Raw genomic sequence first — 23,929 nt, forward strand, 5'->3', positions numbered from 1 at the left:
TTGCATACACTTTATATGCTAAAAACTTTCACTTTTCTCAACACGTATTAGTAACAATGATGTAGCCCTGAAGCATTTATGACCACTCCTGGAGTTTTAGAATCAGGTGGAGTTTATCAAAGTACTTACTGGTTTCATAAAGATTTTAAAAACGGGCATCTTAAGTATAACACTTCTGGTTAACGGTCACTGGGACTTCCAACGTAAGTTAAACTGCCTTTCTGGCAACAAACTTGCGTAAAGATAAGCTGAAATTGCTGTGAAGCACAAGGCCACAGGCAGATAGTGAAATATGAACCTTACTGATGCAACTTATGGGAAGCTATTCCTGGTATTGCCTCCTGTTATCAGAACACATTTTGTTTGGTGTTGAAGGCACTTGAGGTCCTTCTGGCAGCAAGGAGATCCTGTGAGTGTGGCTATATAAACAATATGGAAATGGTATGTGGATAATGTGTAAGAGTTAGTCATGAGGAAACAACAGAGGGTTGAATAGGTCCTTCAAGCAGGACTGCTAGTTCGTGTGGCACAGCAAAATATAAAGAAAGTGGGAATATTTTTCCTTCTGGTAATGATCCACTGCATTCTTAGGGCTTAACTCTTGAGTTAAGTAATACTAAAAGTAATACTAAAGCAACTTGTTTCAAGGTCAATGTTACAATTTCAGAGCTTTCAGTTTTTTCTTGCTGTTTCTCCTGCTTAGAATAGAAATATATCTGTAAACCAAATATTTAACTGAAATTTTTGACAGCCTTTTTTTTTTGTTTTTTTTGAGATCAAGTTTACTATTGAGGATTTGCTTCTTTTGAGAGCTTCCAGATTAATGATAATGAAGTTCAAAACAGTGAACAGAAATAAGAAAAATAGGGAAACAAATACAAGAACTTAGTTCATAATTGTTACAGTAAAAATTGTATCAGTATATCTCCTTTAATGTTTTGTGTCAGTTTCAGTTGTTGATGAATGTAGAGAGGTTTCTTCTTTCTAAGGTGCTTTCATGGCTGTAATAATTCACCTATTTTGAGCTTGAAAAAACTTCTGTGTTGGTTTGAAAGACAGGTGTCACCTTGGGCAAAGGCTTGCTGCTGCTCAGGGCCCCAGTGGAAATTGTTTTTCTTGCAGGTAACCAGATAGAGAGAACTCACAATCTGGTTGTCCTCATGAATGTGCACTCTCCAAAAGCCTATGGCACCTAGGAAAGCTTGTGTTTCCTTCTTGCTGTCGGTGGAGATGCTGCAGAGATCTTGTTGATAACTTCAGTGGGAATCTGATGCCATTCATCTTGCCGCTTCTCCCAGGAACTGAATCTCTCGGGCAGGTCCTTTGACTTTGCTCTTTTTAATGGTGAAGCTGGATTTCAGCAGAATTTGGATCAATTTCTCTCCTTTCTTACATACTTCAATTGTTTTCACAACTGCTGCTGGCTGTGATTGCCCTTGTGGTTCAGATGGAACCCGGACGTTTATAACATTTCTGGATTCCATTGCTGCACCATTAGACTCTCCTTCTTCAAGGCAGGAGAGTTTCTCAAAACCTGGGGAGATGTACTCCTTCAGCATCTGGCCCATCTTCTGTATCTCCTTCACCAGAACTCCCACCCAATCCGGGTGGTTTATCTCTGAGGTGGGCTGTGGGGCAGCATCCCTGTCTTCTGGAGTAGGTATCAGGGTGGTTATCCACATCAGTATCCCCTTATCTCTGAATGCTGAATAGAATAGGCATATCAGCAACACCAGCCACTGTATGATACCATTAGCATTTAGAGAAGATTTGAACCCTTCAAAAATTGGTGAGGTAGACCCAAAAATCTGGGTGAAGGAGTGGAAGAACACCCAACCTGATTTCCCTGCTGTCACTTCCTCACAGTAGGTACCAATATTGAAGTAAGTCCAAAAACAGTTAGTTTGTGATAGCCCTGAATCCATGTACCCGCCTTCCAGAGGAAGTTAAAAATCCATTAATTCCTCACTTTATCAACCCACAAAATAAACTGGATAACAGCCACAGTAGCCTTAGTTATAGGACTCATGTTTAAATAAGGACCTGCAAATGGGAGAAATATAGCCACAATCACATGCCACTCGAACCAGGGTAAGCTAGACCACATGGTGCTACCTGACAAGGTTTCTAAATTCAGCATACAAAAAATTAGGTTACTCAAGAGCTGTTATTTCTTTTCCACCCTTTTCTCTTGATGCGCTGAGGTCCCACATTGGGCACCAAAATCTGTGTTGGTTTGAGAAGAGAGGTGTCTGCTAGGGACAGCAAGGCCCTCCCTTGAAATGGAGAATGTAAACTGCCTCCCTCTGAATTAGTGTATATTTGAAATTAAGGGGCTCTCAGCAAAGATATGGGGATAGGAATAGCAGTTCTTTACTAGTATATATAACAAGGCAAACAACGAAACAACGATGGAATGAACAACAAGCAGAACAGTAACCCGGCTCCAGCCCTCCGGGCCGCGGCGCTTTCCCTGGGCGCAGTTCCCGTCACAGCCGGCAGGGGCGCCGGTGGCCCCGGCGCGCGGGGCGGGGCGATGATTCCCCCGCGCCTGCAGGGGGCGCTGTGCCGCGGGCTGGGGAGCGGCGGCGATGGCGGCTGGGCCCAGGCGGCAAGGGACGGAAAAGAGAGGCTTTGCTCACCAGCCCTGGGGCGTGTCGGTCCCGGTGCTCCAGCAGGAGCTCGGAAACAGCAAGCTGAAACAGCAGGGCGTCCTAGCAGGGCTGGGCTGCGGGGTCATGGCAGTGGTAGCAGCGACCTCCCTCACCTGAAGGCAAGAGCGAGCAAGAGAGAGCGACTGCCCGCTCTTCCCTCTTACCCGTTTCTAATCAAGCAATGTCTCTGTGCCTCCCTCCAAGAGAACTCCCAAAAACCAGAGGGGTTCACCCTCCCGCTATCTCAAACACTCTAGCCATCAGTGCTTCTGTAGCAAGTCAATGGGAAAAAGTTCCACAGGCAATGAGTAAAAGAAAAAACAACCAGCGACAACTTCACGCAATTTTTCACAGTTGACCAAATATCTTGTGATCCTAAAAACTTGTGATCCTAAAAATCATTAGAGAAAGATGTCACTTGTTATAGTAGTAGTGGGAAGTGAGCACTCTAGTTTGAATTAATAAGGAAAGATTGGGAAGCCCTAAAGGTTAACAAGTGTTTTGCTTTTTCAAACTCCATCTATGTTGGTGGTGTTGAAACCGATGCCAGTGTTCTTACTTATGCCATCATATGGATTACTTTAATCTTGAATTACAGGTGTTTAACAGTTTTGGCTAGAAAGCAGCAAATTATACTCTCATGTGCTTCAGACAACATTGTGACTTTATTTGCCATGGAAAATGATACTAAATGTGATGGTAAAATGCTCTTTGGAGGTCAGATGAGTTGATATTTCCAAATATTCCATGTATGAATCTTGTTTGTATGACTGAGGAGATACAGGTGATGCTTAGCAGCTCTCTATACAGAAATGCCATGATGGAAAGCCCTTGGAGAGGTGTAGCAAGGTAAGGATCCTGAGCTGGGGAGAAGGAAAGAGCTTTTTCAGCCAGTTGTTTACCTTTCCAGTCAGTTTCCTTAAGTTATCTGGGAGCCAGAGATTGTGTCATATGCTTCTTCAGCAGACCCTTGACTTCCACTGGCACATTGAAGAGCTTAGATGATGCATGTTGTCCTTATGTTAACTTTCCTTTTTTTCTGCAAAAGCCTTGCAAAAAAACATCTGTCCTTCCAGAAAATACTTAGACCAGTACAATGGCTGAGATTTCTCATAGGAGTTTAGGACTGGCACTGCAGAAAATTCCCAAGAAAGCTTCATGTCCATAAATAATAGATGATTATCCATAGATAATTAGTGACCACTGAAGTGTGACCATTTCATCACATTATTTGAGTAAATGTTCTGTACAGCAAGGTAAAATACAGTTTACAGCCCTAGGGAAGAAGACAGCTTGAATAAGATTGTAGCAATGGATTGGTATTTGAGAAAATAAACAGTTTTTAAATTTAAATTTCTGACCAGAAGGGCTTCCCTTTAACATTTTTGTGCCTTGGGGGGTGCAAACTTTTCTATATCCACTAATTGTCTGGTTACTTGGTGTTTGCAGCAGAAATAGCCATGTTTTCTTTAACCCTGAAAACCTGTTGAAACTGGAGGTTATAATCCCTTAACAGGACACTAAGTTGACAGTAGGGTTGTAAGGTCTGGTATAATTATCTTTTCCTGTCTCAAATTTTGGCTAAGGTACTGTATCCTTTCAGGTATTTCCTAAAAGGAGTGTTGGAATCTTTTCAGAGTCTGCAGAGAGTCTGGAGTCCCAGCACTGAGGTTTCTGCGTGTAATGCATCAATATTACTTGTTGTGAGTTTTGATTGCTGCCACTTAAATAATACAGTATCACAAAAGGTGCTTTTTAAATAAACCTCATCCTCCTCATCCCAGCTTCTTGGAAACATCTGAGTTGTAACTACTGGAATTTTGCGTTCAGGGAACATGCTTTCATTTGTATTTTAATTCTCTGCTATCATTTACAAAGTTCTTTGAATCCTGTGGTGCTGCTCATTTAGAGATTTTTTTAAATTCTTCCTCCACATTAGAATTACTATGTTTTTCATATTTGTAACAGTAAGGATTAATCTGAATTGAGAAAGAACCTGAATTATTACAAAGAGCTGTTCAGCAACCACAAGGGTTATTTATTTTGTGTGGATAATGACAGGAGAGACCTTTCCCCCCAGGGACCATCTTCTGCAATGTCATGCTGCACAATTTCTGTTCTTGCATGGCTCTTCAGCTCTGTCTTCAGCAGATTATTGGAATAATTGAACATGAGCAGTTCTGGGAGAGGGCAAGGCTGTACATTAAAAGTGCAGCACACAAACTAATTTCCATCAGCCTGGCAACAATCCACACTTAGTGTCCTTTTCAAGTCGTGTGGCTGCTGTCACAGCTGCACCACGAGCATGATGTTGCAGTCCTGTTGCATCCTGTGCAGCAACTTCCCTGGTCTCAGACAGACGAAGGTCTTTTACTTTCCTGCTGCTTTTGTTCACTTGGGCAGTTCTGCAGCACCCTGTAAAAGTTCCAGATGTGAAGCTCTAGGCCTTAAGTGCACACTGAATATTGCTTTTGCATGCATAAGATGTACATGCCAGAATGACAAAGTGCATATTAACATTTTAGCTGTTCAAGTAGAGGCTTCTTTCTCCCACTCGCCTTCCAGCTGATAAGAGAAATAGAAAAAATATATTTGAGATAAAGAGAACATGCTGGTTATAGCCATTTTTCACTGACATTTTTCCTTCTAATTTTTTGGATCCCTCCAAAGACATTTTTTTTAATAATTTCTGTTTCCTTAGGATTTCCTGATTAACAAAACCATTTAATCTTTATGGTGAAGATTTCAGAATATCAGTTCTCCCTCATGCTCAGTTGTAGAGAGCATAATATTGCAGCATAAGTATCTAGCTTTGACCATGAGGCCTGTGCAGAGGTTCCAGACAGCAGTGATTGTCCTTGGTTGGTGTTCTCCAGATGCCCACCCAGTCCCTCTCTCACTGCTCCCCCTCAGTAGCAGAGGAGGAGGAACTAAAAGGGAAAAGTTTGTGGATGAAGGTAAAGGCAGGGAGATCACTTGACAATTACCATCATGGGCAAAAACACGAGTTGGGGAAAATTATTTTCTTGCTAAGATGGAAAACCTGTTCTCTTTATGACCAATTTGATTTTTTTATTGCAGAAACCAGACAAGAATAGAGTCATGAATACCTGCCTTCCACCATGTGCTTCACTGATCTTTATGGTAGACTTTATTCCATAGTCTAAGCTTAAGGAAAACACAGTTTTAGGTGGTAATTGTCCATGGTTAAATTTGTTAAAAATTTGTACATTTTAGCAGAGAATCTTTTTGTGTAGTTCCAGGTTTGAAAAGATTCTTCAAAGTTCTGTAGACATAGAGGAAATGAATTTATTGATGGTGTTTGTTTTAAATCTTTGTAATATGTGTTAGGCACAAAGCCGTACATTATTATAGTATTATAAATCAACAAATTGTAGGAAGAAACTCTTAATTTTGGTTCAGGTCTGTTGAAACAAATATTTGACAGATCTTGATAGATGGAAATTGTTCCTTTTGAGCTGTGTGTAAATTAACTTCATAATTTAAATTAAAAGTGTATATTTTTAATTGACAGGCACAGACCCAGGGCAGCCTCATATGATTGACTGATTGTTGTTTTTGGAAACAAAAAATCTTACTTATTTTCCTGTTGGGAAGAGATGAAACTTCAAACTACTTTTACTCTTTACGTGAGATTTAAGAAAAAAAAAAAAAAAATCTCATCAAGGCTGAAAACGTGATGCTATGAGATGTTGAGATTCTCTGGGACACCACACATTATGGGCACAGGGTGAGGAAGAGAGGAAATGTAACAATGTCTCTCTCTTTATATTACTGAGTGATGAGATTTAATGCATTTTGCTGTTTCACCTCTTACACAGTCCCTCCAGTTTAGTCTCTCTTGTGTCTCCATTATCTGTGAATTTATTCCCATCCACATATCTTCTAATGAGAGAAATCTAATCATGGCTGGCATACTGGCTGGAATGTAAATAGGATATGACCCATCATCTGGTGCTCTGTGAAATAATTATGGCCATAATTTCACTATTTTTGTATGTGTTGTAGCTGGATCAAAAAAACCCTACTGCTTCTATGGTTTGAGATGTTAAAAAAGCCCCAACAATAAACAAAACCCCCAAACCAATAATTAAGTTTTCATGAAAGCAGCCAAATTTTTTGGCACCTTTTCCTTCCTAAAGCATGGAGCAGGAGAAAGGTATTGTATGAGAGGCAGGATTGCAAACAACTCCTCTTTTTTCCTCCCCTGCCCCCAAATATTTTTTTCTTAGTCATGTTTTTGTCAGAATGCAAAATGACCAAAACATGTAAGGAAATTTTATTCTCTGGAGGGCAAAAAATCTAATTCAATAGCTTATAAACGCTTGTTTACCTCAGGATTATATTGTAGTATAGCTGTCTATGTGCAAATATAAACAGATATTTTTAGATGAGATTTACACTGTTAACAGTGTAAACTGGGGTATCAAATTTGGGGGTTTTGTCTTTAAAAGGCACTTGGGCAGATGACTGTTAAACAGCTCCTATACATGCATAAGGAACTGATTGACCATAATAGTCATGAAACTTGAAATAATTTTTGTTTTATCCATAAGTGGAAACGTCAAGATTTAATGTTAAGCATTTTTCAGTTAGTGCTGTGACTTAGTGCTTCTCTTGCCATTTTAAATTGATGTTTACAGAAGATACTTGTGATATTATGATTTAAATTAAAAGGTAAGAAATGAAGAAATTGTCACCTAACCAAAATGTCAGGAGGCCCATTTTTTCTCTCTAATTAGGCAAAAAAGCTGCTAGATAATTTACTGTGTTATGCTCCGAATGTGCTTCCAGAGTGGAGTTGCTCCAACATTACTTTTTTCCTGCATGTTTAAAAGAACAGCTTTTCTTGCTGCTGTGATTTCATCAGTGAAATTTGAAGGAGTGTCTGGCTTTAAAAAAATCTTACAGCCTGGGGCCTTAGAATCAAAGCTAAATTTGGGTTGTTCAGCACTTACTAGTTCAGTGAATTTATGAATAATCTGTCATGAAGGCTTATACCATTTCCCTGGCTTGTGAAGGTCCTGTCCTTTTCACAGTGCTCGTCACAATAAGTAGTGTCCTGGGGAGCAGAGGCTGCTCTACACCTCTGTGGGGATCTGCTCTGTGTCCACCTTCCATTGCCCCACATACTTGTCTTAATGGGGTTGGATAAGGCTGGATTTGAGAGATTCTGACCACAGATGAGCTGTTGTGAGGCATTGTTGTCTGATAAACACCCTGGCAAATCCCTGTGATGACAGGAGCCCTGGCCAGCCAGCCTGGTGGCACCAAGGCGAGGTGACACACACCTGCCCCTGGCCATGGGCACAGCCTATGAAAACCAGCCCTGGGTGGTGTCCTCTTGCATCCTAGATGTAAACACGGGGAGACACTGCTTCCAAGGCCGGCTTCCAAGTCCTGCCAAGGTGCTGAAGGAAAGGGACATTGATTGAAATACCTTGGCTGAGAGATTACTTTGTAGGGTATGGCTTCTCTGCCCTGCACTGTGGTCCTGTGGAAGTTTGTCCAGAATGGGCTGGTCCACTGCCCTCCTTCCTTGTGCAAGACTTTCCTGACAGCAATATGTGTGCTTACTATAAAACTTGCTATCTTAGCTTAGCAAAATGGTCTGTTTTTCTTGGCTTACACTTAGAAGAATGCTTCTAAAATATATGGTAAAAAAGAGATTTTGCAAAACACTACAGGAATGAAATCGAACCAGAATCTTTCATGAAGCATCTCAACTGGTAAATAAGAATTTATAGAGCTTGGATATAAAGTATGTTCTCTTTATGTAATTGTGTTTTCAAATGCAGTTGGCAGAGTGCTAACTGTGCTAACAAATTTTGCAGGACTTTTGCGATATGATTCTTTTTCTGTACCTAATTTTTGGTTTGGTACTCCCTTGCTAATGGACTGGAGTTCTTGAAAATTTCAGCTACTGAAGGACGTTTTAAGGCAAGCTGATTTACCCCCTGAAGGGAGAGAGGGAAGGAATTTAATCTCTTAGCTTGCTTTTTCCCTGAGAGTAATTTCCCAGCCACTCTGGGCTTCACTCCCAGACTCCCTTCAGTTCTGTCCTCAAGGGATGTGTTTGTCCTCGAGCCTCCTAAATTCAGTTAGCTAACATATGTTAAAATAATTGTGAAGGCAAGACAGCTTGGTTTTGATTCATGTTAGCATCTCATGTTCATCCGTAGACTTAATACAAAAGTTAATTTTAAGTTGTTAACCTGAGTTGTTTTGCCATTGCTTGCATTTAATTCTCAGTTGGCTTTTTAAAGGTGAGAATAAATCTTTTATCTAAAAGAAGTATCTGCCATCCCAAAGGAGTTGCAGGAACTTCTTTCCTGCTAGCACAGGAGAGTGCAGCTCTCTTGAGAGTTTGGTCAGAGGACTCTTATTTCTTTAGTTGACTTCTGCTTCTACCCTGGAATATTGTTCCAGGACTTCCATTTAGAGGGAGGGATCTAACCTATAGCATGGAAATTTAGGCCAAGAAAATCATCTTGGTTGGTAGTTGAGTCTATAGTGGACTGTGCCAGCGACTGGGTATGGTTGCTAAGTGGTAACCATCACTCTATTCCCATAATCTTAGTCTGAACATAAGAGGGGTTTGGGTTGCTTTTATGTTGACATGGGATAATGGACTCTTTCACACGTGCTGCTTTGCAAACAAAAGCAGATTGGTAAATAGGCTGGGTTAAATGTCGAGTGTAAGTTAATGGAGTCAGTAATACCAGAATTTAAATCAAAATGCTGTTTTGCTCAAATTTTGGATTTGAAACAACAATCAAGACTGAGCTTAAAACATTTTTCTTAGCTTTTAATATTTTCCCAAAGTACTTCCTTTTGTATTTGAAAGGAAAATGGACATTGTAGATTGACTTTTGGTTTTAATTTTGTAGGGAGAAAGAGAAGTAAAGTTACTTTGCCTTCCATACTCTCAGCACAAATTCCATTCCTGTCTAAGTAATACTTGATTTAACCTTGAGTTTTGGCTGCTTATAGTGTAGGATATTGCTCGAGGAAGTACTAAGTGGTCCTGCAAAGTGATCCTGCAGTTAATGCTGAATGCCGTAAGTTTTTTAAGTTAAGCTTGTGGGTTTCTACATGTATTAGGAGCAAGCTGGCTTTTTGGCTGGCCTGTTTTCTGAGTGCCCATAGTCCTGTAGTTAGGCTTTGGAATTGCTTGGCTGTTTGGATGGTGTTTTGGTAAATCAAGGAATTACCATAGCCATTCTTTTCGAATCCCACGAACGTGGTTACAAAACAGGTTCCCAATAACAAGTTGTGTCCCCCTCGCTTCTCGCATTCAAGTCAGTCTAACTTATAAATAGAACTGTCCTGATAGAAGGAACTTGGCCCATCCTCTTATCCTCTTATGCGAGTTTTGATTTAAAAATAGAACTGTCCTAGAACTGATATGTATCGAGGAGGTTGAGAAAGTTCACTTCTAGACACTGCTGTGATTAAGCAGCAAGTTACAGGGAGCAGTGTGTGTGTTCTCATCACTAATCAAAAGATTTCAAAGCACAGTAGCATTAGCTTCAGTTTTCCAAGGAGCTGTGCATTTTCTTAGGGTTGTATTTCCCTAAGAAATTCCTAAAATTTCCCTACAGCATGTTGTTCCTTTGCTGTAGCTTACCAAATCATACACAAAATACACCAAAATATGTGCACCTCTGCAATGAAGTAAATGTTGTGAACGTTGAAAAGATGAAAATGTAAGCAAGGGCTACCTAGACAGTAGATAGTAGCTGTAATTTGTAATTTATTGAACTGCTGCTTTGATCATAGCATTACAGCAGTGTTTTTAAGCATATGTTCTTTCTGAATGCCAATGCTTCCTTAGCATATTTTAAGGTAATTCTGCTCTGGTATTTGCTTTTAGTTTTATTTGCTTTTTTTTTCTTTACGCTAATTTCTAAAACTTTAAATTGTCCTTATTTTCTGTTGTTTCTTAAAACTACAGAGTTCTTTTAAGTTTAGGGGTTTTTTTTTTTTTTTTTTTTTTTTTTTTTTGTTTTTTTTTTTTTTTGCTTGTGACACACTTTAATGTGCATAAGAGACTTTTCTTGGGTGTTTGAAAATCTTAATTTTTGCAGGCAGTCTTGTTTGGCATATCTCCTTCCATTTCAGTTGCTTTAGGCATTTCAATGCACAGATTTATCTTGAACATGCTAAAAGCCTAGGGATGGAAGAAGGATAATCTCAGTAATTTCCAGAGTGTAATTTAGAGACAGACTGATGTCAGCAGTCGCTTGATAATAGTTTTACTATCAAAGTTAATTTGTGGATCTGCAGAGGAATAAAGTTGAAAGGCTTGATTTTGAAGAAGGAAAAATAATTTATTCTTTCTTCTTTTTTTCCTTCCTAAAAACCTTTCCTAAGAAATCTGTTGTGTATTTCTATTAAGTACTCTTATATCTAGTACTTACCTGCCTCTTCTGCCTCCTTACTCGGAGTATAAGAGACACGTTTTTTGAGATAAGGAGTAAATTAAAAACAAGACCTCATAAAAGTGTCTATATGTTGACAGATGAATGATTATTTCAAGTGGTAGAAGAGAGATTCATTACATTTCTTTTCAGCAGGGTTGCTATGGTTAGCTGAGCAATATGGGAAGAGAGGAGTGCGAGAGCTTTTCCTACCTCTCTGAGCATCTTGTGACTATAAAATTCTTGTATTGCTTATCTAGATTTTTCCCTCATGTTCTAAATATACCAGTGCTTGGGAGATTACTCATTTTTGTTAAAATGAGAGAGAAAAACATGAAAAATTAAAGGGGTTCTGAAGTAGGACACTGATAAGTCAATATCTTCAGTGCTACCTGAGTTATGGACAGGATGTGATGTGTCCTAAAACCTAAAAACAGTTTCCATCTCATGGGCTGGACTTTGAGGTACCCATTGGAATAACGTAAGTTCAGTGGGAGCCTGTGCTATTCCTCCATTGGGTGCCTGAGATCAGGGAATGGTTTGAATGTGTCAGCATCTGATAGCCAATGAGTTGCTCTGGGAAGAGGCCATTTTTTCCTTTTTTTAATCCTGAGGAAGCATGACTGTTTATAACATTTTAATTTAAAAAGTAATACAAAATTGCTTTCTATGCATACGATCAGCTAAGCATGCCACAAATTAGAGTCTTTCTTTTAGCTAGCTAGTGTAAGGGATCCAAGCCTGAACTTATTAAGAACACACTGTTAATTGTACTTGAACTCTACCTATTTGGACTTAATTCAGAAAACAATGTGTTGCTCAGGCAGATGCACACATAGTAGAAAATCGTCTTGAAGAGAGGAGGTTTGCTTTGGGCGTGCATTAAGGATTGGATGTTATTTTGACTGTTTAAGCATTGTTTTACCCACTGTTAACCAGCAGAGAGCAGTTTAGTTTGTAACATAACATATAGAAAAAGTGCAATTGGCAAAGGCTGGGGTGCTTTTTCATTCTCCAAGATGGCCATTAAAAACAAACTGCCTGTGAAAATTAAATTCCTGTATTTGTGTATTATCGACAGTGTTTGTGTTTTGGACCAAAATATTGTCTGTAGTTATGCATTTCATCATATGTCAGTGACATAAATGAAGATTCAAGGTTAATTTTGAATAGTGTTTTGACAATGTTTATTTAAATTCTCACTGTATGAGGTGCAGATCCTCAGAATACCAACCTTGCCAGGCTGATGTGGGGAATTAACTCCTTGGTTTGGAGCCCCAGAGTCAGGTGATGCCAGTTTGTTTCCAGCCCATGGAGACGGCGAGCTCAAGGACTTGTTGCAAGCACAGAGAAAACAGCTTCCATCTGATGGTGCTGTTGTGGTTGCTCACTGAGATTCATTTGTCGGGAATGATCCAAGGAGAAAGCTTTCAGGCAAATAGCATTATGAATCAGTACATTACATCTTTTTCTTTTCTTAGTCTGTGGTATGCATGTTGTTTGTCATGAGTGAAATGCTGCTGAAAGGAGGGTGAAGGGTGAGATGATCTGAAAGAGGCAGGAGGATCCTGATGTGAACCTCATCCACCCCCAAAATGCATGTATTAATTGGTCGTTTGCTGTTTAAGGAAAACCTCAACATGCAGACAAACAGCCAAATATCACCCCCTTACCCCCCAGCAAAATAACCCAGCAAACCCTCTCATTGCCACTTCTGTCAGCCTCTGATGTGACTGATTTCACTTCAGAAATGGGCAAATTAGCGTTTTGCTACTTCAAGTCTGCAGTATGAGTACAGAGGAAGGGTCTGTTGCAGGATGTGTGACACCTGTTACACCCTCTCACCTCCCCTGAAGGGGATCCTGAGGGGCAATGTCAGCGTAGGAATCTCTGGATGTGCCTAAAGAGGAGCACAGTCTGAAATGTGGTAATGACGTAATTCAGACGTGTTGAATGGCTGGTGTCATGGCTGTTGGTAACGTGTGGGTTGTGTGTATGTTCTAATGGGCACAGAGGGGACAGAATTACTGCTCTGAAGCCTCTGGCCTCTCCTGATTTTTATTTTTTTAAATTTTTTTCCCGTGAGACTTGTAGGGAAGTCGCCAAAGCATTCAGCGGAGTAGGTGGCAGCATGTGGAAACATGATCTGTGACTTGCCGGTCGTGCACATACATGAGGCACGTAACACTTGTGTGAGCTCTGCCTTTGCAGGGACCCTGCAAATCCTGTCATAGGAACAGGCAAACAAGGGAGGAGCAAGCTCGCACAGGCAGGAATAGTTGTAAACGTGTGTTTTGCTGAAATGCTGTTGCTGCTTTTATGAGATGAATAATTAATACTGCAAAGCTTATTGTTCGGAGTGGCAATTTTCAGGTCCTTTGGACGGGGATATAGAGCTGTTGGAAACGTAAACATCTCATCTAGCAATTTCTTCAGCAGCGTGTTGTGCCTTTTATTGTTTGAATCTGCCTGGGAGTGGCTTTAAGATCCAGTAACCTGATCTTTTATCACTCTTGGAGGCTTCCTTTTCTGGTATGCCCTGATGCATTCAACACATGTCGGTATTGTATGCGACCGGCAATCCGAGCGATTCGGGCTCGCCTTCTCTGTCTGCGAGAAACGGCGAAGGATCCGCTGGTGAGCCCTTCTGAGAGCTGCCGGCGTCGGCTGCTAATTGCTGCGTGCCTCATCAGCTCCATTCGAGAGGCTGGCAGCGCTCTGGAGGACCAGGAGAGCAAACGTGGAGATCCTATCTCGGGAGTAAAGACTGGTTAAGAAAGAGAGAGGAAAACGCCTTTGCTTTTCTTTAGAGGGATCGGACTGATGTGAGAACAGCCCGTTTCTCACAGGGGAAAGCAGAGCAAGGCTATGAGCGATTCCAGGCTGTGCAGGAGGAGCAGAGGCTGCCTTTAAAAGCAGTTATTCTGTTACTTGTCTGAGAAGCGTCAGCAGATGGACTTTGGTTTCAGGGCTGTGAATACTTGAGTGGCTTTGCATGTTGGAATACAAGCAGTGATCTCTTTTATTCCCCTTCCCCTGTACATTTACCTGCTGAAAAATGAGTGAGGAAGCAAAGGAGAAAAATGCTAAACCTGCTCACAGGAAAAAGAAAGGAAAAAAGGTAACACCCTGTACAGACAGTCTGCTATAATGCTGTTTTTGACTCATTTTGTGTTCAACCAATTTGCTTCTGGGTGTGGAGTGGCTTTGGTTTGATAATTTGTTTTGAATAAGGATGGTGGTAGAATCAGGATGGTTCTGTTTATGCTAGATGCTGATGGGTGTGTTCTTTGCTGGAATCAGTATTACCATTGCAACTCAGTTGTTTTGCATTATTTTAGTATTCCTGGCTTTAAATATATGTTAGTTAAAGAATTTCAATGTGATTATAGTTTTCATAGTGTATTCAAAACATACAATTACAGGTAAACAAGTATCTGAATGAAGCATTTTTCAAAGGAGAGACTGATAATCAACATGTGCTCATGTAAATGAATATTATGGACATGGCTAAGAAAAACAAGTGTACAATAAGCATTAATCTTATGAAAGCTATGTTTTTTGCTGTGTGTCACTTTGATCAGTTTTATGTATTTTTGGGGCTTGAAAATATTGTGGTCAATTATATTCTGGAATAAAATTCCAGTTTCAGTGAGACTAATTTCTCTTAGGGCATAAGCCTTTTGCCTGAAACTGTGCTTAAGAGACATATTTGATTATTACCTTCTATGTTGCAGTTTTTTGCTTTCCTGATATCCATGTAATTTCTACCTCCCACTTGGAAATGGATGATTTCCATGTGTTTATACTCAAAAAACAGATTGCCAAATCTAAGAAGTACACTTCTTCAGCTTTTTCTAACTTGTTTTAAATATTAACTTGGCATCTTAATTTATAATGTGAATTCCCTTGACAGGGAAAAAGGCATCTGAAAGGTTTATCATTGTTTCAGAGAATATATTCAGACTCCCACCCTTTATTTTCTGAGCATGTTTGTCTTCCTACCATATGAAAGTGTATGACAGCCTCACAGTTAATCGATTTCCTTGGTAAAGGATTCAGTACTGATTGTTGAAAAAGCAAATTAAACCACATTGGCCCTTCTATTCTCCCAGAAATGCAAAGAGCAGCTTTGGAAGGAGGCATGGAAAAAAATATAATTGAAATCATTTTTAATGGTAAATTAGGATACCTTCCTGACATATGCTTCTGTCGGGGATGACAGGTTGCCTCAGGAGTAGGAGATACATTTATACCTAAATTCTGGGGTGGGTTTTAAATTTTGACTGTTAATATTTTACCATGATATAGAAATAATTTTTATGGTGTCCAACAATGTAGTTATAGTCTTATAGCACACACCACCTTCTATGGCTGAAGCTCATACAGATGATTCACACATTCTAGAGGACCAGCCCAACTGCCAACAAGATAGAGCAGCCGAGGGCGTTTAGGATTAAACAAATTTTGGAGTCTGATGTGCTATTCCAGCAATGGCTGGTCACAGTCTGCTTGTTATTGTCACCTAGAAAAAGGTGATGTTTCTGTGGGGGCAACTGCCCAACCCAAATCCCCTCTCTGGTGACTGGAACGGTGTCATTGGCCTCTGGGGGGTAGGTGGAGGAAACAGTGCGACAGGTTTACATTTGTGAGCTCCTGCTGTGAGCACGGGAGGCCAAGGGCACAGCCCCAGCACTCCGTGTCTGGTGAGGTAATGGCAAAGACTCCCCTTCTTTGTGAGCCTTCGCCACACGAGCTGCAGCCAATACCAGGGTGTGACTGCAAACCCTTGCGTTTCAACATGGAGCGGCTGCGGCTTCTTAAACCTGCCGGAAGCAGTGTTTCCCTCCTCAGTTTGATTTTTCCTTCATGCTGCTGGAATCCTGGAGGTAGCTGGCATGTGCTGTGTTGGGCTGGAGCATGTCCTTCATGGCTAGCTGCATGTTAAGGCTACTTCCATGTCAGTGTTAGACACGGGCTTGACCCAGGACGGCCTAATGGGAACTACTCTATTTTAAACAGGCAGCAATCATTTTTCTGGGCTTGGCAGAAATTTGCCCTTTTTTTCACAGTGTGTTTGGTGGAAGGTTTTAAATTTATTGTTTTGATTCAGAAGATGAATCCCTGAATGGCCAGTGAAGGTGTACTTGAGGAGCATTACTGAGCTAACTAGGAGGAGTTAGATAAACAAATGGTATTTGGCTGTAAACTCCTGAGCCAGTTGAAAACTCACTCCAGTGAGTTATGCCACCTGTCCATCCTAAAGAGGGTATCCTGAAATGGCTATTTCCTGCCTTCCTGTTCTCTTTAGATACTTCCTTTCTTGGCAGCTGTGCTTTCTCCATATTTAGCCTTTCCATCACCTTCTGTCTCATTTATCTCTAGAGTTGAGTGGTGGCAAGTCTTCCTTCTGCTCTTTGACTGCCATTCGTATCCCATTCCCTCTTCATCCACTCTTGGTTTTCCTGTTCTTACACCATTTCTGAAATAAATATACAGGAGGGGCAGCAAGGAAAAGATCACACCATTTGCTATTGGTAAAACACAATCAGCAGTGTGTGTTCAGGTTTTCCAGAATTATATTATTAGGTTGTGCCTCAAAAATAAGCCTTCATCTGGAAAACAGGGTCTCATTTCTGAGCATAAAGACATGCACTAGCTCTGCATTTAAAACAGATTGGCCAAAGGAATAGATTTTCAGCAACTATGCTGAAAATACCAGTCTTGGTGGGGAGGATAAAGATAAGAAACCACCCAGGAGGTGTCACTGAGATTTGTTATGAAGGATGGACAATTTAGATGAAAGCAGAACAATGCCTTGTTTTAGCACTGTGGTATTCAGTGGGGATACAGCTTTCAAAGGATCATGAAGGTATCACATCAATATTTATTGCTGAGACTACACTGGACAGGATTAGCTCTGATGGAATAGAAAGCCTAATTAGTTTCTCTGCTTTATCCTTCAGGGTTCCTCCCTACCAGCAGCCTGTGCCTCTTGCATCTGAGCTTCACTTGTCCTGAAATTTCCAGCCACACTTTTACAGTTTCAGTGTTTTGAAACTGTTGAATCCCAAGGCATTATGGAGAGTCTTTATCCTGTATGTTTGTGTTATCATTTTCCAGTAAATTGTGGAATCTCAATTATAGGAGAGTACTGAACTCAGCTGTCATTAGAAATGTAAAATGTGCTTTGCTTTTTAACAAGAGTATTCTTACCTCTTCCCCATCGAACTGCAAGAATGAAATTAGCCGTGAAAATTCCTTGGTCCTCTGAAGCTTTAAAAGATAATCAGAAATGCAGGAATTAAAAATAAATTAGACCAGCTCAAAACTTCTGTAGTGAATTTTTTCCCCCACTTCATTTCATGGTTATTTGCTGGGCATCAGTCACTTCTGAGTAGTGGGAAATTTCACATTAAACTCTTGTACCAGAAGCTTTGCTGAAAATGCATATTTTTTTGTTTTGATGAATCTTTTGTTCCCCTTCTTCCTCTGCCTCCTCCAAAATCTTTAGAAAACCTGCACAATTACTGTTCCTCATATCTCTCAGTGTATATATTGTGTAAATCAGTGATGGAAACTCCTAAGAGAAATGTGTAAACAGAGTTTTTTCTTAAAAGTACACAGGAGAGAGCTCATGCTGACCTCTTAAGGTCATTCTAATCTGTTTATTAATTTATCTGTCTGCTTTGCTTAGTTGCTCTCTATAGCATGATTTCAGCATTGGGTTCCATTTCTTTCTATCAAGAATGAATGCCTTGTGCAGGGAAGAGCCAGCTGCTTATGCAGCAGGTGAAAAATCAGTGTTTGGGGTCAGGCTGCTTAGGGCAGCCAGCATTGTTTTTTGGACTAACAGGCAAATTAGCTCAATCCACTTTTCTTGAGCCAGCACCCTGGTCTCACTGCATTGGGAACACACTTTGCAATCTCTGCCAGGGACATTTGCTCTGTTGTAACTCCAAGGTTTGACTCAGCAGCATTAGTGGCAGTCTCCAGAGGGGACTCTTCCGTTGTGGCGCACTGCTGAAAATCTGGTCAGCAGTATGTCTTTGGATGAGAAATTTCAAGGAGCAGAAATTTCAGTTTGTGTGGGGACAGGTGCTGAGGGATCAGAGGCTCCTGGGTGTGATGAGCTATTCCCCACTGCAAGATCAGTAGTGGTCTGGAAGAACAGCTGTCCATGACTCTGGTGGAAGTGAGTCAGGTCCTTTTTAAGCCTGTCTCTCCTGAAATAACACTACTGATTTCAGTGGAGCCAATATCAGGGGGCTTGAGCTCTTGACATTTCATCATTATATGGTGGAATGATTCATTCTGTGTGCACAGTGGCAGTGGATGCTCGGTGTTTGTAATTCAGCATCAGCAAACACCAGCTTTTGTCATGACGAGATGAGCAGTCATGTTCTGTTTCTGATATTTGTGGTGGTGTTGCATTTCCTTCAAAGCTGTCTTTTACCACTAGATTTGCTAATGTGGTTGCTTCAGTTCCCGTGCACGTTATTGTTGTCAGGGGAGAGTATTCTCTGCTGTTTGCTCCCACAGGAGAAGCACTCATTGCTAATGGTAAAGCAAATGCTCATGGTAGGCTTTTCTGAATAGTTTTGTAGCTTTTCGTTTATTCATAAAATTAAATTATTACGTGGAGCGTAAATTGATTTGTGAATTTGGGTTGTTCCTGACAAACTGAGAAATTAAAATTTGCTTAGATTTGTGAAACAAAATATAAAGAGACTCTATAAGGAAAACATATCTATTCTTGTCTTGGTAAATAAAGTTTATATTATGTTTTAATTTCAAGTTTCTGTGGGTGAGAAGTGGTTCCTATAGATTTAAATTTAATTATATGGTGATAGTCTTAATCCTTAGTATGTCAATACATCCTATGCTGAAAATTGAATTTGGTGCATGATAAATAGATTTGGGTTGGCCTTGCTTGCAAATTTCTACTTGTTCAGCTTTAGCATCCATTTTATTGATGTTATAGATTTTTAATCTCACATTTTCAGCAGATATATTAAAGAGGAAACAAAGCACAAAGAGCCCCTGAAACTTCTGGAATATACTCATTTGCATGAATGTATTGCATGAGTCCAAATAGTAAATGCCCAGGAGCAGTGGAGTGGAGTAGTTTTCAATCACTATGACCATTCTTAAACCTAATTGTTTCCTGAAATTTTAGGCTTTAAAAGAGTTTTCTCGTGAATCAAACACATTTACATTTTCTTGCCATCTTAGTTTTCAGAACTGACACAGAAAAATTAAAATGTATTGATTCCTGTTACTCTGACTGAAATCACTTTGGTACACAGTAATACTTTTGTCTTTTATACTGGAACAAATACTTTTATACTGGAACAAATGAAAACATATGTAATGGAAAATTTAAAATCTTACTGTTTTGAAAGTACCCATTTAAAAAAAAGGATACTTTGAAAGTACCGTTTTCTCTGGAGAAAATACTCTAATTGACATTATCTGACTTTGGTGGTATTGGTCAGCAGCTCCCAGCCCCTAGGCATATATGGTTCAGAAATTGTAGGGAAAGGTTGCTATAGTCCCTATGAAGTCAAACAGCATGGTGTGTTATGTTACTCATGTTTTTAACATAATTCACTCAGGATAAGTGACACTACTTGTAACTTGAGTGACAATCTCCATCTTACTGCTCAATTACTACTCCTGCTGAAAAAACAAGGATTTTTTAAAACATGCTTCTTTTTTAACAGAGGAATCTTGCAGTTTGTGAGAGAACATGAAACCTGAGTTAGATTACTGGGTCATGTGTCATGAGTTCATCCTACAGTTTTGAGCTTTTCCCAGAAAATTCATGTGTAAATAGTTCTTTCTGGTGGATAGGTCTAACAAGTTGAAGCACACCTGTGGAAAAGTGCTTCAGTTGATTTCTTTTTTTTCCTTCTCTTCACCAAATTCTGTCCCTCGTGTTGCAATCTCCCCTTTGTTTCAATGAGTCGCATTTCCAGCTGTAGGACCACTCATTTCCCCATGCTGCTTTCTTTCTAAGGGATGTGCTGACTTCTCTCTTTTTTTTTTTTTTTTAAATTTATCTTTCAGCATCTCCTCACTGGGTTTCTGAACTATTCTTTCCCTTGTAATAGCCTGTCAGTGCATGTTCTCCATCTGGAAGTCGATGGCCTTGAGTCCAGTTGTGGGTCAACCTTCTTTCCTCTCAGCACTTCCCTCATGCTGCACTGCCTGTTTATAGTGTGTTTTCCATCTCCAGAATGGAGCTTGTGTGTTTTCACACCTTCTATCACCCACAGGACTGAGGCCCCCGGAGTGGTCCATTTCCTTGGTGGCACTTGCTGGGTGCAGGATGGCAGAGCAGAAGTACAGTGGGAAGTGTTCCAGTGTGACTTGGGTCGTTGCTGGTGCCTCAGCTGGAGGACTTCCAGTGTCTCCTACTCCACAAGCTGGGCACTTACTGTCCAGGCCAGGTTGTCTTCTTTGCAGTAAATTGTTTTAAGTACAATTAGGTTGCAATTAGATTTGATTACGGAAAGTGGGTTTGAGCTGCAAGAGGCACGGTGGATCAGCTCCAGTTTCATTCTGCAGTTCTGCAGTCATCAGTGTGACAAGGACCAATATGAAAGTTTTTGTAACAGTCTTTATTAAACCCTGTGTAAACTTCAAATTATTTTGGATCTATGGAGACCTTTCCCAGGTTCTTTAGAACCTGAATGGTCTCTGTTCAGCCTCGTTTTTCCAAACCCCATGCAGCCATGAAATTCAGTAGGTCTTAGTGCCTAGGTAGGTCTGGTAGGTGTTGAAGTGCTTATCACAGTTATATAATGGTTGTCACTTAAGCTAAAAATACTTTGATCAATCAGTCAATCACAGATTGAGAAAACTAACTACATTCAAAGGGCATCCCCCTTTGAATTCCTAACAAGAGCCTGTGTATCTGCATAACCCTGACTGAGCATGGGCTTGTTCCTCAGCCTCCTCACCTCATTTCCAGCTTGTGGAGGTGGTGTAGGAACCTGCAGCTTTCCTTCACCTCTGGCTGATTTCAGGTAGAGTAGGGGATGGTGCTGTGCTGAGTTCCAGGGTGTAGAGAGCCAACACCCTGCTAAGAGGGAACTACTTCTATCTCCTCTTTTGTTGAAAGTAGTAAGGCAGCTTAGCAGGGAAGAGTTAATTATAGGGGTAGGCAAATAAATATAATAAAATTAAATAAAAGGGTTTAAGCTGAAAAAGTAGCTGTTGCTGAAGCTCCCTTTTAACTTCATATCCTGAAAACAAGACACCGTGCCTGGCAGTTGGATCTTTCCCTTGTCAGAAAGGTTCACCTTCAGGATTTAGATCTTAGTGCTGTAAAAAAACTTTTTATTAAATTGGTGTAAGGTACTTATTTCAAGTGATGAAGCTTTTTGGTCAAGCCAAAAATGTAATGAATTCTCATTGATCACTCTTCTAAAGACCTCAGACTTGAAGTTTGAAGTATGCATAATAGTAAGGTATTTTTACAGAAACAATAATTGCCACATTGTCTCCCAGTTATTTTCTAACTTGCTAATGGAGGTGCAGCTTGTTGCATCCCATTGTCTGCCAGGTGCTGGCTCAGTTGAAAAGTTGAAAGTATTTGCTGAATAAATGGCAACAGGCATAAATTTTCCTATCTTTTCTTTCCCAAACCAGCACAGGGCAAACTTGGTATTTTTCCCTTAGCATGGAAAATGAGGAATTAATTGGCTAGGTAGGGTAAATACACATGTATATTTTATTTAGCAATTCTTTGTAATGTAAGATACCCCATGTCTTACTATGCCTAAATTAAATGTATAGCTAAGTATATTTCAGACACTTAAGGTGTTACCATCAGAAACTTATTTCAGGTTTGTGCTCACAAGAGATTGTGTATGCCGAGAATTCTCTATGGCGCATTGCAATTTGTGAATGTAAACAAGGATTGATTTGTCTGAATAATTTTTTAAAGCATCTTGCATTGAGAAGGGGAATAATATAAAGAAATGTGATGTTTCATATTCACCATTAAATCTGTTTCATGGCTTTCTTTAAAACTGATATTTGGAAATTATACTTTCTGGGGTAATAATGGCTATTTAACCATTATATATTGCCAAGGTGTGTGTGGCTGCCTAGTTTGATGTAAGTTTATATTTGAGTCAAACAGATCACTGCAAACTGTGTTATTCCTCTGGTTTTGGGTATGTCATTCATGGAATAATCTGTAGTGAACAATTTTATAAATTTTAGTCTGAATTAAATAATGTGAAACACAAAAGGTAAAAAGAACACCAACAGTACGGTTTGGCTGTCCTCTGTGGTGTTTGTGTGATGTCCCCTAATGGTGTTTTTAAGAAGATCTTTAGTCCATAGGTGGCTGATGCTTTTAAACAAGGTTCCGTCACTGATTTCCATCAATCAGTTTCTAAACTAGGAAGTAAGAATCTTTCTGAAAAGCTCTTGGACATGTTGATAAGATCCTTTTAATCTGAGTGATTCTAGTGTGCTGGGAGTTGCTAATTATCTTGGAATTTGTGAGGGGTGAGTGGCAGAATCTGGGAAATGATGGAGGTGGTGGAGGGAAGTGGAAGCAAAAGGTCCATCCATAGTGACATTTCCTTGGGGAGCAACAGGGAGAGGACACTCACCCTCTTCTGTTCACTTCCAGCATTTTCCTTTGGCTGGAGCGGTGCCTGGGCTTCTTTGCTTTCTAGGAGATACAGATATACTGGTCTTGCAGCCTGTGAGAATAAATGGTGTTTGCTAAAGCACTCCAAAACAGGAGGTGCTGTATGTGATGAGGATGAAATTCATCCTGATGGAGATGGCCCTCTCCAGGCAAAATCTCAGCCGGGTGCAAGGGATGTGAATACAGAATGCAGAGCCCTCAGGCAGCGTGCTTGGGATGCACAGGCACTTTCAGATGGGGCTAATGCTGTGCAGGTGATGCAGAGGGCTCTTCCCCGTTTCCCTGCTCCCCTAAACAGACCTGTAATTTCATTTACTTAATTACTGTTGTGTGTATTTGCTTGGGAGGCAGTATCACTACTAATTAGTAATTAATATTTGCAGTAGAATGCAGTGGAATTATCACAGGGGAAAGCCTTAGCAAATGGAGTGATGTCACTTGGAATAGTTTTCCAGCTGAAAATTTGTTATCAAAGGTGATCTGTGTAATTCTGGCAGCTGGTTCCACTCACATTCTATTGACTCTGAAGGACACATCCCAGAGAGGGGTTTTATTTAATAGTCCTTTTATTTTAGAAAACCTAAATATGAGGATGTTGGTCAACCCTAAACCATGGTGAGATTTAGCTGTTTCAGTCATTCAGGCACCACGAATTTAAGCTTATTTGGTACAGAGTGGTTTCTCAATCACTTTTCTTGTCTAAGTTTAGTTTTCAAACAAGTTTCATTTAGAGCCTTTCTTCCTCTTGATGTATGTTTATTGCATAAATCTTGTACAGCTCCTTCAAAAGAATAAATGAACTGTTTAGTACAAATGACAATGTAAGCAATTAACTTCTTTCCTTTCGTTACTACCTATCCTGCACTGTGTCTCTTCTTTTTAGAGCCCCTTCCACACCATTTACATGCAATGTCCTGGCATTCCTTGTCACTTGATAAGAAGCAATTTTCTGTCATTAGGAACAAAAGTTCCTAATAGTTTTGAAATAGTTTTGGAAGGCAAAAATAGGTAAAAGTATTTCTCAGGCAGGCTAAATGAGTAAATGGCTTTGCTTTTGTAGCTAGAAGAGTCATTCTATCATTCACCATTCAGTCCCATCCGAAAATGAAGCTATATATTATTTCAGAATGCATCCATGGAGCATAAAAGGGTAT

General features: G+C 40.1%; 1 protein-coding gene across 2 annotated transcripts in view; it reads left to right on the forward strand.

Annotated features, from left to right (window-relative positions):
• The first annotated feature begins 216 nt into the window (after positions 1–216).
• The window catches only part of ANK3 (ankyrin 3), a 308,301-nt gene continuing 284,588 nt past the window's right edge, over positions 217–23,929 (forward strand). For both annotated transcript variants that reach the window (XM_056494940.1, XM_056494941.1), the window contains exon 1: positions 217–441. In XM_056494940.1, the coding sequence (XP_056350915.1) occupies positions 433–441 (9 nt within the window). In that variant the 5' untranslated portion in view covers positions 217–432. The remainder of the gene's footprint in view (positions 442–23,929) is intronic.

Source organism: Oenanthe melanoleuca, chromosome 6 (assembly GCF_029582105.1).
Source record: "Oenanthe melanoleuca isolate GR-GAL-2019-014 chromosome 6, OMel1.0, whole genome shotgun sequence".
Classification (NCBI taxonomy): Eukaryota; Metazoa; Chordata; class Aves; order Passeriformes; family Muscicapidae; genus Oenanthe; species Oenanthe melanoleuca.